Source organism: Centroberyx gerrardi, chromosome 2 (assembly GCF_048128805.1).
Source record: "Centroberyx gerrardi isolate f3 chromosome 2, fCenGer3.hap1.cur.20231027, whole genome shotgun sequence".
Classification (NCBI taxonomy): Eukaryota; Metazoa; Chordata; class Actinopteri; order Beryciformes; family Berycidae; genus Centroberyx; species Centroberyx gerrardi.
The window spans coordinates 31,915,517-31,930,252 of NC_135998.1; the positions used below are offsets into that span (position 1 = coordinate 31,915,517).

Here is a 14,736-nt window from a genome sequence, read left to right on the forward strand (position 1 = left end):
TACAGTGAGAGCCTGTTTGGTAGGCCTGTTGGTGCAGAACTCCCCCCCCCCCTCCTTTCCTACAGCCTAAAGTCACGCCTACTGTTTTGGGTTTTGTGATGACATCTCGCGACATTCCCGTCCTCTTGAAAAAAAAAAAAAAGACGCGATCGATGACATCTCGCGAGTTTTCCCTCCCCCTAACCGGAGCCCACCACCACCCTTAAAGCGATGCCGACTGCAGCGTGTATAATAGCAGCGAGAGAGGCATCGGGAGTCTAGGAGGAGCTGCGGCAAGGTCGACAACAGCATCCTGCTCTGAAAAACAGATAGACCGGAGGGTTTTACGGGATTTAGTCCAGAGAAAGAAAAAAAAAAGTCATCGGAGGATTTTCGGATCTTGTATCTCTGGAGGAGTAGGAGAGGGGGGCTGAAAGTTGAACGCTCGTACCCCTCATGTACAGCTAACGAGCCATCCTTCCCTATTGTAACTCTCCGCATGTCAGGCTCTGCTCTTTCTCTGACAAGGCAAAGCAGCGTGTTGCCTTCCTTGTAAATAGGAAGCGAGTACTGCGTTTGTCACGGAGCGACTATCGGGCTTCCCCAGTTCTTATACTTTTGCGGGCTTTTCTAGAAGCTGTGTGGTTGTTTTTTGATTAGGTTGAGCTTTACCTTACACACTTTCCCTCATTCAACGGTGTTTTTTGTGCCATGTCAGCGCCATCCTCCACGCCTCCCGCCCAGGCGGAGAACACCGCGCCGGAAAATGAGGCTCTAGCTCCGGACGCGGGGCTGAGGCCGCCCGGTCCGACGCCCAGCCAGAGCCGCTTCCAGGTGGACCTTGTGGCCGAGGCGGCGGGCGCCTCCACCGAGGACAAGTCGCCGAGCTCCGACGCCTCCAGCACTCTCCCATCCAGCGACAAGGCCACTCCCGCCGCACCTCCGGAGGGTCCGGATCCGGGGGCCGGCGGAGAGGAAGCCAAAGGCCGGTTTCGGGTGGTGAACTTCGCGGATCCGAGCGGAGCGGGGAGCGGGTCCCCCCCGGAGGCAGCGCCGGCTGAGGGGCTTCAGAACGGGGACACGGTCATGAGTGAGACCAGTCTGCATTCGTCCACAGGGGGCCAGCATCATTACCACTACGACACCCACACCCACACCTATTACCTGAGGACTTTTGGCCACAACACCATCGACGCCGTGCCCAACATCGACTTTTACCGGCAGACAGCGGCGCCTCTGGGGGAGAAACTCATCAGACCCACCCTGTCGGAGCTGCACGACGAGCTAGACAAGGTAGGCAGCAACACATGGCTCTGAAACACCAACCGAGACCTGCACAACACTGGTGCAGGCACGCACTGCTAGTCTGTCTCTTCCAGTCTTGGTATCATAACATTTGAAATAACGTTTGAGTACACTACACCTGTAGAAAGGTGGACAAACTATGACCTCAACACATGAAAAGGCGGGTTAGCTGAGTTTCGGTGGGTTTACCTTCCACTCCATCCCGATTACAACATCTAGTAGTGATTCACAGTTAATACGCGCGATGTCTGTCTGTTTTGCAGATCCTGGTTTGTGATACGGACAGGATGCATGTCTGTGCACATATATGTGAGATAGAAATGGAATGAGGATTTGCTTGAAAGCTCGTCTCGGGTCACAACAAGCCGTGCACGCGGCTGCTTTGCAAATGAGTCTTTTTGTGCAGCATTGGCAGGATTAGTTTCATTGACGTAATGGCAGCAATGTGTGGAATAGGAAATAGTCCCGCGGTAAAACGGCTCAATGTCGTTTTGTAGGTGTAGAGCTGTTGTTTTTGTGGTGCTCACTATCCCTTTATCTGCATTTGATGTGCAGTAATGGTTAGATGAGTGGCGTGCCTCTCCTGGGTGAAAAATAAGCAGATGTTGCAGGTTGAATATTGGTTATTTGTAGCTGTAACTGTACCAATTGACTATTAATGATGACCAAAGGTGTGGCACAGTCTCTTTTGTCTGTCATGAGTTACAAGTTACAAGTTTCAAATGACTATTTTGTAATTTCCCCATGGATTGTGTCAAGACACACCCACTACATGGTCTGTGAGAAGTTATCAAATTCATAGTCAAACGGTTTCAGACTTTATAGTAAGTGCAGAGTTTATGCATGCATACTGATATGCATACATTACAGACATGGGAAGCCTGGACCTCCAGACAACAAGACTTTTCCATGGGTGATGAAAGCATGACTTTTTACAGTAATGACCACCAGTAAATGTCAGCCACAGCCGATGGAGGTTCAGCAGTCTGCAGGTTTGCATTTCAGTTGAACACTGCAGCAGCTGATTTCACTGCTTAGTTCCTCCTCTCTGGGTGAAGGTGTGCTAATCAGTGAAATCAGCTGTAGTGTTTTGTTGGAGCCAAGTCACACCGACCTGAAACGTGTACCTACACCAGTGTTTGTGCATTTTCAAAGACAATGCAAAAAGTTAAAGGCATACTGAGCAGGATTTCCCCCCTTGAAATGGCATAAACTCATCCAAAAATTATCCTACTCCATCATTACTTATGGCCCATTGGTAGTGTGTGACAGTGTGTGTGTCTGCAGAGACCCTGCCTTCTGCCTCTATTTTCTTATTTCTGAATGTTCGGGACGTTTCTGGGCAGTAACCTTTTAGCAGCAGGTGTGTCCGCCTGCAACCAAAACCACTGCTGAATCGTTTTATATCTAAAAGCCACGCTGGCCGAGGTAGCGCTCCGAACTCTAATACAGAGGGACTGGAGTTCTGGTCAGAGCTAGTGTGTGAGCTGGCAGCTAGCTACCGTTGTTGGCGTAGCTTCGTTGTAGTAGAAAAGCTGATAAGCTAACCGGCACCTACTGTACCTGTCCAACAGAAAACAAGCCAACTCCTTGTCTGCTTGGCGTTTCACCTTGCTGTACTTTTTTACTGGTTTTTACCGTTCTGGTAACCGCAGGGAGGAGGGGTCAACTTTGAAAGTTGTGTTTAGAAGCCACAACCAGTAAAATCCTACTCCGTATGCCTTTAAGTCTAACTAAAGTAGCCCTTAATTGTCAAGGTTACATTTTGTTAAACTTCAAAGTCAGTGTTATTTACATTGGCATTGCTAACACAGCATAGCCCTGATGAATTTGCATTGGTTACTTCCACTGGAACAGAGGGGTATTTCAAAGAATAGATTCTGTTTTAACATGTAGCCTATGAATAGAAGACATTCAAGAGATGCTGTACATACTCGTCAATGGTAGCCACCCTTGCTAACTTTACCTCTAAGTGCTTTTGCACATTAGAAATATCGTCACAGGTCAAGCTTGCATGACGTTGGCATGTTCCCTGCTCTTTCTGCTTTTGAAAGAAATCTTGATATCGCCACAAATCAATGGGAAAGTGTGTGTCAGGTGTTTGCTTGACTGTGCTCTTTCACTTGTATAGCAATGTGGTCAAATTAAATGGTCACTTCATAGGTCCACCTTTTCTTGGCATGCTCAGCTGATGGAGAATGAGGAGGAATCATGAATATTTTTTCTTACTATAATTTTTACCCCAGAAGTAATCATCCAACATATTTTTTTTCAGGCAGTTTTCAGGTAGTTTTTAAGAGTATGTAATTCTGTTACAACTGTTCTGTTCCTACACAATCCCCAATAGCCATATTAGTGAGGCTTTACTAATTGGTGGTATGGGATGGCACAGGTTTATGCAGATAAATTGGCGCTAAAGCCCATTTGATATCTTGCATGACAAGACCAGAACAGAATCTTTGTAATCCAATCTGATTCATCATATCTGGGTAGATAAACAACCGAAAGGTTGTTGAATAATGATGCGATGACTAATTGGATCCAAAAGAAAGTAGCACTGAAAGGACAGGAAGCTATCAGCTATTGTATCATAGAAAAAATATTTTCATAAAAGGTTAATAAAATAATGGCCACTTACGTTGTCATTTGAAGGGTGCTCTGCTGCTGATTAAAAAATAAGTCGATTTTCATACATTATTCAGTCAGTGGTTTTTAAATTTATAGACCATAGGAGCTGATCTTATAATGTTAGTCTGATTTTCTCTGCAACGTTTCAAAATTGTACCGGTTGCATATTAATTAAGGTCCAGTTTTATACCCCACGGCATTCTGGGTGTGTACTGACTGTGGCTTTAGACATGTGAGAGGTCCTAGGCTGTATGCTGCCAAACTGCCTCCCAAGTGAATTGATGTTCAGCTACTTCCTCCAGGCACATCTTCATGGTGTCACTAGTTAGAGGATTATAGCACATGAACACAGCTACAGCAGCTGGCTCATTTTTCAATGAATTCAAGAACGAGTGCATGGTTAGACTCTCAAACAGTCCCAAGAAGCTACAGTATAGACACTCACGCTTGTCGACCTTGAAAGCCCCAAAGCTCTTTGCTGAATGTAGACAGTCGCCAGTCTTTCAGGTTTATAAAGTGTCAGAGAAAGACAGTAAATTGCAAGCTGAAATATGTTTGCAGTGGAAATCTTGGGGTAGAAGAGGTATTGAATGGAGAAAGATAAAGTTTCACAAGTAACATTTGGAATGACAGTATGTGCCCCGTGGCCATATTGAGGCCTAATGGCTGAGTGGTTAGATAAACTTCAAACATGGCAACAATTCCTCAAGCAGAAGAATCTGAATCTCAGTTCTTTATTCTTCCAACTCAGCAGGTAAGTGAAGTGATTGATTTAGTCTTGTTGGCTTGTGTCACTGTTTGATAGTCTGAGCCACTGGGTACATTGGGTACATTTAAAACTACATCCTCCCCTTTTTGGAGAGAATATGCACGAAAAATGCAAATGCGTTATTTTATAACTCTGGCGTTACAATCAAGATTTAATTCAACCGCGTCCTTCAAATGCTGGAGAGATTGTGGGGAAAATCATGCTAATTTCTCTCAGATTTTTTGGTCTTGCTCAATATTGAATTGAGAACCATACATAAAGAAATCGAATATAGTGTTGAATTCTCCTTTCATTTAAATTCTGATTTTGTTTTATTGGGATTAATGCCAAAAGAACTATGTGATCTATTCTTTATTCACTTATTTATTTATGCATCTTATTTTTATGCTTGCATATAGTACACGAAATGGTATGGTTAAATGTAGTTGTGGGTAAATGAATGTATTTATGTATATGCACATATACAGGTTCGTATGTACGCATGTATAGATACACAGAGGTATTTATATAGATGATTATCTTCTTGTATCTACTTTTAGCTATTTTTTATTTTTCACTCTAATCCTCTTTGTACTCTAGTACAATGTCTTTTTTTTCCCCTCACACACTAGTCTCTACCTTTACACACAAAAATAAACATTGTCATCAAGATGTGATGCACTAAGATGTATGCTTGCGAAGTTATGATGACAATAAAAAAAAAAAGTAACCAAAAAATAAAGTAGAAGATAGATGCACTGAACCCACATGGCAGCAGCACAACTATCTGAACATCCTGACGGAAACTAACTTGTGGGCAGATTATTTCGGGGAACAATCAGAAAGAAGCCCACCATCTACAGTCCAAGTCTTCATAAGCTCATATTTTAGTGGGCAAAATGTATGTAAATCTAGGTTGTTTTGAAGCGAGTTGTGATAATACCACAGACCTTCCTTTCTGAGACTTTAGTGTCGCCTGGCAGTGAACTGAAGTATCAGGCCGAAGCGGTTCATATCACTCTAGCAGTAAAGTTCTTGGAGGATGAAAGAAAAACAAGGGAAGGCCATCATGTGCCATGCCGTGTTAACATTCCAGGGGAAGATAGGTCTTGGAGACAACGTCACCTAGCCTTCTCCCTCAGAGTCCCTTTAAACACTAGAAACCAAACCCCTTAATTTGATCCCTGAAATGTCCTTAATATCCCATTACATAAACATGAATTATCCATTTTAAAATAACATGGCTTTAAAAAAGTATGGTTAGTATCATGGGTTTATAAGGGAAATTTCTCCCTGAATTATACATTAAATTAGAAAGTAAGCAGTCAAACATTAAGGGGGTGTTTTAAGGAGGTTTTGATGGGGTCTCCTCCATTAATAACGCCCTTAACTCATTTTAAGGGGATTTTGCATGAATTAAGGGGTGAAGGGGGTCAAACTTTTACTAGTTGTAATGGTATTGATCATTTATCAATACACAGGATGTGATGTAACACGCATTTGATCCTCTCTCTCTCTCTCTCTCTCTCTCTCTCTCTCTCTCTCTCTCTCTCTCTCTCTCTCTCTCTCTCTCTCTCTGTCTCTCTCTCTCTCTCTCTCTCTCTCTCTCTCTCGCACACACTCACACTCAGGACACTGCACACCAGGTTGTATTTTATATGAAATTCAATACGCTTAATACACAAGCACCAAATGATATTTTCATTGTGAGCGGTACACTTTCAAAGGGAAGGCCCAGTTCAATCGATACAATGCATCATTGATTCAGGTCATTAATGACGGAGAGAAAAATAACACCTCGCAAAATATTTTCATTGGTTTCAGTGCAGGTTGACGTCATCATCAGTCCTGCTCGCTTACATACTTCATCAGGAATGTAAACACAGACTGTCTTTCTGTACAGATGAACGGCGGCATGGCAATACGCCGGGTAAAATCCAAATCAAATATAACAGCTATAACACCTAGCTCTTCAAAAGAAGGCATTGCATTCATGGTTTCATGGTGTTAAGTGTGTTGAAGTGTTAATAAGTGTCCACAGCTTGTTGTTGCACTTCAGGGTAATGTAGCACTGTGAATGCATTATATTATAGAATGTCTATTTTTTTTGTCATTTTTGTTCAAATTGAAAAAAGTGATGCTTAATTGTGTGTGTGTGTGTAATAGAAATCTTAGAACATGCTTATCTTGGATCACAATATATCATATCATATATTGGTCATATGTTACTGACTTGAATTGTATTATAGCAAATTTTGAGATGGCACCAAACATCATAATCAAAATCATATTGTATTGTTGTGTAGCCTTTACTTACTTTGTACTTCACTTACTTTTAGTATTTCTCCACACATCCAAAAGCTAACTATCTGCATCACATCTGATGATGGTGCTCTTATTTTGTCCAAGCTTAATTATTATTTGCCTGCAGCAGTTCCCACTAAACGTTATTAAAAGCGGGTCACAAGCGTACAGGCTCTCGTTCAATGCAGTCTCGTTCTGTCTGTGCAAAAGCAAAACATTTTGGATTCAATGACTTGTTGCTTGCGTGGAATACATCGGCCATATGATCATTTTGGATTGTTTCAGTTTTCATTTTTAGTGTTTTTTTTTAATGTACCCCTCATACCGCTCAAGGGTATTATAAATATTACTTAAAGCAATATTCTGCCTAGTTTTAACATGGGGGTTATTTGGCACTTGACCACCATGAAAACCAGAATATAAACTAATCACCAAGATCAGATGCAGCTGGACGAGTTTGTAGAGTTCGGATTTTCACTTCCCATTCATTTGAATGAGGAAAATAGACTGAAAACTGACATTTGTGAACAGATTCAACAACAGATCCTGCTACTGTGATTTTCAATTGACATTTGGTCCTACGTTTTAGAACATAATTTCAACAAATAGCATTTTTATTGATAGAAGAGAACATAGCGGAGGGATACCATTTAGGAGAGGTAGTTCCTGTTTGGGAGACCGGATCTACTTTTATTTTTAAATTTAATTTTAGTGTAAAGCAAGAATAGAAATCCAAAATGACGAAGGACCCAAGATTGCTTTATTGTCTCAAAAGCAGGATATCTTGTTGAATCTGTTCAGCGACGTGTTAAATGTCAGTTTTCAGTCTATTTTCGTGGCCTCATTCAAATGAATGGGAAGTAAAAATCTGAACGCTACAAACTCGTCCAGCTGCATCCAATCTTGCTGATTAATTTATATTCTGGTTTTCATGGTGGTCAAGTGCTGAATAACCCCCATGTTAAAACTAAGTGGAATGTTGCATTAACTTCTCCACAAAGTAGGGCACAACTTGGAAACACGCTTGTGAGGCAGACTGTTTTTAGCCCCAAAACTGCTAGCAGCCAAGAAGCTAGTGTTACGCTAGCAAGCTGTCCTGCCACTTAACGATTTATGTTTGGCAGTTAGCCTCCAATTCAGAGCTGGCTGACTTGTGCAAGTTCTTCAGAAAGTTGAGATATTAATTATATATATGATTTTAGAGAGATGGATTATGAATGAGTCCTTTTCATTTTGAGAGATTTGAGTAGCTGTTCAGAAGAGACGAAGAATAGTTGACGGTCAAAAATAGACTTTCGCACATTTTAAACAAAAGACAAAGGGAAATATTGCATACTGTGTGTTGGTGAGTGATCATCATTAAAAAAAACCCAGCTTTTCTCGCCCAAGGATGCAATTTATTTATTTTTTCATAACTTGCATTCATTTTCAGTGAAGAGTTTTGCTTTCCTGCTCCACCGCCATTATTTCCTGAGGAGTTTCTTTTTCTCATCTGTTATTTGCTTTGATGCTGCTATGATGTATTTACCCCACTTTTCTAACAGATCTGTTTGTGGGATTCAATCTCTTGAGCTAACAGCACCAGATTTTGGGGCATCTTATACTTCACCTTTAATTGAGCTTAGCGAACACTACCAAGTATTCCAAATTTTAAAAATATCACAAATACACGTGCTGTTGATATTTCCAGTGCTAACCTTTCATCATATGTCACGTTAATTGGAAATCTCTTCTTTTTTTTTTTGGCCAGCTCAACAGATTAAAATATGGTTTAGGAGTTAGAAGTTAGTGTTAAGTTAGTATAGGTCAGAAGTTAGTATTATGATTGCCTTACTACTTGTCCTGGAAGTATAAATACGTCTAAATACTGATCTGGATCGACTAGGGGTGTCCTGTATGCTAGTGTAAATACCAATGTCTAGTTGTCCCTCAACATGAGCAGGATGCTTATGGCCGAGATTACTGCCTCCTATGAGTTGTATAGTAAATGAAAAATTGCGAAAGGCAATCTCCCTTCCCTGCCCCTTAATCACTCAAGCAGGCGACAAGCCGTTCCCATATCCAGGCATCAAGTAGTTTTTGATGAAAAGTCGGGTCTGATATTCGCTCAAGGTTGCGCGGTTGAAAGAGGGCTCCCATTGTGCTTCTGCAGCCGGAGCATATTGGATCTTAACGGCGAGAGTCTAGCGCAGTATTAGGACTCTCGCCTATTTCATCACCAAAAAATTACTGCTGCTGGAAGATATGCGTGATCAACCGATAGACAACGTGATTTAATGAGCTGCCGTGGCTGGCGGACCGGCGTAGACGCGGTAACCTTTCGCTTCGATATCTAGGAAATTGCTTCTGGACACACAGTTGCTTTGAAATTCAGCCGGTTTGCGGTGGCTTGAAGGTCACGGCGACCCCCGCGTTTCCACAGTATCATGTCTAGCATTGAGGAATTTTTCCTCTCAGTGTGGCAACACAGATCGAAATGGAATGGACTTTCCGCTGGACCGATTGACTATTGCCCATGGACCTTTTTTACACCGCAATCAATGAGTCAACTAATGTACTGTTAGGGCAGTTAAAGAACTAGCAGCACTGCACCGTTACCCGATGACGGCTGAATGCCTCTGGTTCCTGTCATCTCTCATGATGCAAGCCAACCCTAACCGTGACGGCGCTTTCTGCCAGGAGAAAAGGCGGTGTGTTTTTTAGCGGTGTGGCACACTACCAGCTGTGACATCAACCGGCTACCGGTCTGCTGCATGGGAAGACGACGGCCAGGCGGGCGTGTCCTGTTCTCTTGCCCTATTGGGCCCTTGACCAGGCGGCAGCAGCAGCAGCCACAGCAGCAATGTGCTCCGGGCCTATATTGACCAGCCAGAAGGGAAACACTGACAGGGCAGATTTATTCAGCGCTGGGCAGCCAAGCAGAAACAGATTGTGCTTAAATATTGATGCCACCCACCCCCCCCCCCCCCACCCCCCCCCCCCACCCCACACACACACACACACACACTGTCGCTACAATGTGGCAGCTCAGACATGCCTGAAAAGGCCGGCTAACTCATTTGCTAAGCACCCAACTTCCACTTTTGTCCTGCCCGGGTGAGATCTACTACACAGTTGTATCCCAGTAGGTCATATCCTTGGAAAAGCTGCTTGTTCAGTGATTAAGGTGATATTTGACAGCATGAACTTATTGTGTACTTTATTGAGCATATCTGATGGTGTTTCTTCTCATCTCAATACACCAACATTTGTTTATTGTAGCCTAATATTCTGTTCTGTGCTATGTCAGTGATTCTCAACCTTTTTCATGTCAAGGACTGCTGATTTAGTCTGAGAATATTTTTATTGTGAGATATGATTTTGTCCATTCCATAACTCTGTATTGTAGGTGGAGAGATAACAGTGAAACTATGATCAAAACAGTCATTCCTCTACATTCTCTAACGTCTTGTAAATGAAATAATGAAGAAGTTTAACAATTCATCTATTTGCTGGGGACCCCCTGGAACCCCCTCAAAGACCCCTGGTGGTCCCCGGACCCCACGTTGAGAACAACTGTGTTATGTTATGTGATGCTCAGTATCGATAAAACTCAATGTTCTCTTCTCTTTAATGTTAACAATGGAGTCATAACCCTCTTAAGTAGTGCTGACCGATAAATCATATTTTCATCGGCATCGCGATATGAACATGCGCGATAAACACATCGCAAAAGACTGCCTGAAACGCGATGAATAAGAGAAATCATTTTATTTACACGCGCCATGCATTCACACTCGGCATGTGAACATTTGACCTATCAGATAGAGCCTGGGACCCCGGGAACATACTGTTATTGTTCAGGATATTAACACTCGTGTCTGGGCTGTGACATTTCCTCCCCCCATAAACAAAAAAAAACAAAAAAACTTGACACTAGATTAACATTTAATGATCCTTATTTACAAGTTTTGTTTCTTTTTCTTTCTCGTTTTCAAAAAACTTTATCACTTTTCCTATTTTCCATGTAAAATACTTACTAAGCCCACTCAAAGCTAAAGGAGAAAAATCCTCACAAGGGTCTACGATCCATCATGTAGGCTAACCCAAAAATTCTCTTCCTAATTAGATTTTAATTAAATTAATTATTTTTTTTATTTCAAGAGATGTTTTTGTTGAGTTTAGAAGAAAATATTTTAAAGGGAGCAGGGGAAATTAAACTTTAATTTCTTATAGTTATAATGTCTTATTTAAATTAATGTTCTGTTTAATTGGTTGGGTATTCATGTGCAATTTGTTCAATAAAAGCATGTTCGAAATAATTTATTTAATTTCTTTATTCAGTGGGCATAGGCTATTCAATGTTTGGGGTCTATGTTAGCAGTGTACCTATTAAAGCAGAAAGACATAGGAACTGTATAGCTAATATGCACACTTCAATATGTGTTTATTTATCGCAAGTCATCGCAATATTGAACAATGTTATCGCACATGGCAGATTTTCCTCATATCGTGCAGGCCTACTCTTAAGCTTGTGCTACAAAAACCTTCACACATGGACACAAGCCTTTTTCATGCATTGCTGTTGTGGATCATTTAGGAGTTGTGTGAATGAGAGCTGAAATGTGAAAACCTAGCAACATCATGGTAAAACTTCCATCATACACAGCTTAAAGGAAAAGATCCTCTTACCCTGTTAGATGTGATGAATCTGCGCTGTGATTTATGTAGCATCAGAAGTTTTTCCATTCGAGGAACGAGTGAGAGTGCAGAGAGAACAATGCCATCGGGCGCCGGTTGTTCAAATTACAAAAAAAGCTGTTGAAGAGGGCATTGTATTTCACACACTACGGATCTGTCGTCGCAAAGATGCAAGCTGTTGGCTGCATTGCATTCTGGTCTATTTTCTGCTACTATTGGTGGATAAATTGGTCTCTATGCCTCTTCTACAATGGATTTCTCCCTGTATGATTCTTGAACATCGGTGCAAAATAATGAGTCTAGAAAGAAGTCCTTTCTCTTTTTAGGGACAGACACCAAAACCTGACGTTTACTGCCGGTGTTTTAGATCGTTGAAACATTTTCTGCACTGTAGCTGCACTGGAAATATCTCAATGTGACGTCATGTTTGGCCAGTTATCAAAAGAAAGAAAGAAAAAAAAAAGAATAGTGTACAGGAGAAAGAAATGCAAGATACTTCACCAGTAGCTTTTCTAACAGTGTTAAAGTGTTTACGGTGGATTTTTTCCTTTAAGCATTTCTTGTGTCATATTGGTTGGCAAAAAAGTTCTTCAGATTGAACCAATGTTGAATTAAGAGCTTTAACTGTCGGGGACAAAGGCAATCTTATTTGTCTGCAGAGCAACTGTTGGGTGTGAACAAGCCAATCTTTGCTGAAATATGACATTTTTCACGTGTGGAAGTTGCCATAGTGTCTCCTTCATCCCTTTCAGTGTCTCTGGAGTTTTGTTAATGAGAGCCACTGTTAATGGGGCAGCGCTGAGCGACCGGTTGGCTCCCTATGGGCATTGTTGTGACTTTTGGTCGCTTTGTTCACCAAAGCAAACCTCTCCCAGCCACCGGTTTCCATGGTCACCAACAGGAAGCCACCCGGTGTGTGTTTGTATGTGTTTGTCTGTGTGTTGGGGGTGGGGTGGGGGTGGGGGGGGGATGTTCATGTGACATATCATTTGTTTTTAGAATAGGCCTACATCATATTAGAAGCATGTAGTTTTTAGAATAGGCCTACATTATATTAGAAGCATGTAGTTTTTAGAATAGGCCTACATTATATTAGAAGCATGTAGTTTTTAGAATAGGCCTACATTATATTAGAAGCATGTAGACAGAGGAGAGCCCAGAGACATTGCTGCTTAATTACCGATCAGTCAGTTATTTCTTACATCAATGTCTCCACACAGCAAAGCTGCAACTTGATGAAAAGCTAGATCTGAATAAGGGTGAAAAAAACAACTGTAAAGGGTGAACAGATGAGACCAAACAAGGACGTCTGCGGTGCAGTTATGGATCTTGGAGTAAATATGTTAATTCAGCATTATGTGATATGACACATGATTTTTGTTTTTTAATCACAGTGTTAGAGTGAATTGGAAAAGTGAAATTACCAAGATTTTAGGAGATTTGCTAAGCTAGAAAACACTAAATTTCACCACCCCATGATTCAGTGTTTTGCATTTATGAGTAAATTCTAATTTTAAACCCAAATTATGTCATTTTGTCCACTATTTCTGAAAAACTGACTTTTGTGCGCATTGGGAAATTGACAAAGCCAGCGCGTCTTGACGTTCCCAGTGCTTTTCTGCCTTTAGCTTACCTCTTACCAGGTTGTCACGGCTCTCTGGTCGTAGGCCCTTTTCACAAACATGGCTGCTGTACTTCTGAAGGGTATAGCTCGGCACAAAGAGGGCAGTGGTGGCCTAAAGGTTAGAGAAGCGAGCTTGTGACCGGAAGGTCGTCGGTTCAATCCCCCGGACCGGCAGGATAAATCTGGGTGGGGAAAGCGAAAAGCAGCGCTTGCCCGTCCCTCATTACCACCACTGAGGTGCCCTTGAGCAAGGCCCTTAACCCCGACCGCTCCAGTGGAGCTGCTCAGTGGCAGCAGATCAGACTGTGGTTGTACTGGTCAGCTTCCAGGTGTGAATGTGTGTGAATGTGATCAGGGCGTTCCTGAAAAAGAGAGCATTGCCGTCAGTGAAACTCCCCTGAATAAATAAAGGTGGAAAAAAAAAAAGACATAAAGTCAACTTTCTGTTGCCCATAACTCTGTCTGTGATAACTTATTTTGTGTTACAACATAATGTATAACGCAATACAGGTGTTGTCACTGACATATCTTTCTGTTTCTGTTGTCAGACCACTGCGCAAGCTAACTGTCATCGAGGCTCACAAAATGCTAACTAGCTAACCAAGGCTAATGCTAATTTCTGTACTGTTAGCTTTTTGTGACCCTCGATCAAATCCCTTTTTTTTTATTTTTTTTTTTATATATAGTTGTGCAGTCGTCGGGCAACAGAAACAGAAAGATATGTCAATGACAACACCTGTATTGTGTTATACATTATGTTGAAACAGAATAAGTGATCACAGAGTTATGGGTGACAAAAAGTTGCTAGCAGTGGTGAGAACCGAGCTATACCCTGCGGAAGTACGGCAGCCATGTTTGTGAAAAGGGCCTATTGCCTCTCATAATGCCATAGTGATTAGACTCACGTGGGTTTTGGATTTAATCTCTCACCATTCCTCCATTGTTGAGATATGCATACTTTCCTTAAGGGTTTATCTCAGTACAGCATAATGACACAAAAGGGTCAGATACAACCTGCTCTCTGCATAACCGAGTAATGTCCAAGAACTCTCTTGTAACCAAAAAAAGCTAAAGATTATGTTTGGATTCCATATCTGGTCTAAATATCAAAGGCTTCTCTTCATTCACCCACATTGTTGTTATACTACTGGCCCACATTCCTTCAGTATTTGCTCATGTACAGTTAGGTTCCAACAGTTTAAACGCATTGCATTTCTTGTGGCTTCAAATTGACTAAATCAGATTGCTTTTACTCAAATCTGTGTTTGCCCTACATTCACACAGAGGGGTTATGAGTTGCAGTGCACTGCACAGCTGAAATCTTAAAGTTTTTGAAGAATTTAATAATAATAAATAGTTTGTAATTTTATGTCGGTAGATGTGATTTGCTTTAATCCTAGATACATGTCAGATCTTTTAACCCCCTATTAGCTGTGGCAAATCCTAAGATCTTTAGGCAGAGACCATG

General features: G+C 41.7%; 1 protein-coding gene across 1 annotated transcript in view; it reads left to right on the top strand.

Annotated features, from left to right (window-relative positions):
- Positions 1–266: 266 nt before the first annotated feature.
- The window catches only part of slc12a2 (solute carrier family 12 member 2), a 74,249-nt gene continuing 59,779 nt past the window's right edge, over positions 267–14,736 (top strand). Inside the window, exon 1 of the mRNA XM_071906476.2 lies at positions 267–1,272. Within this exon, the coding sequence (XP_071762577.1) occupies positions 691–1,272 (582 nt within the window). The 5' untranslated portion in view covers positions 267–690. The remainder of the gene's footprint in view (positions 1,273–14,736) is intronic.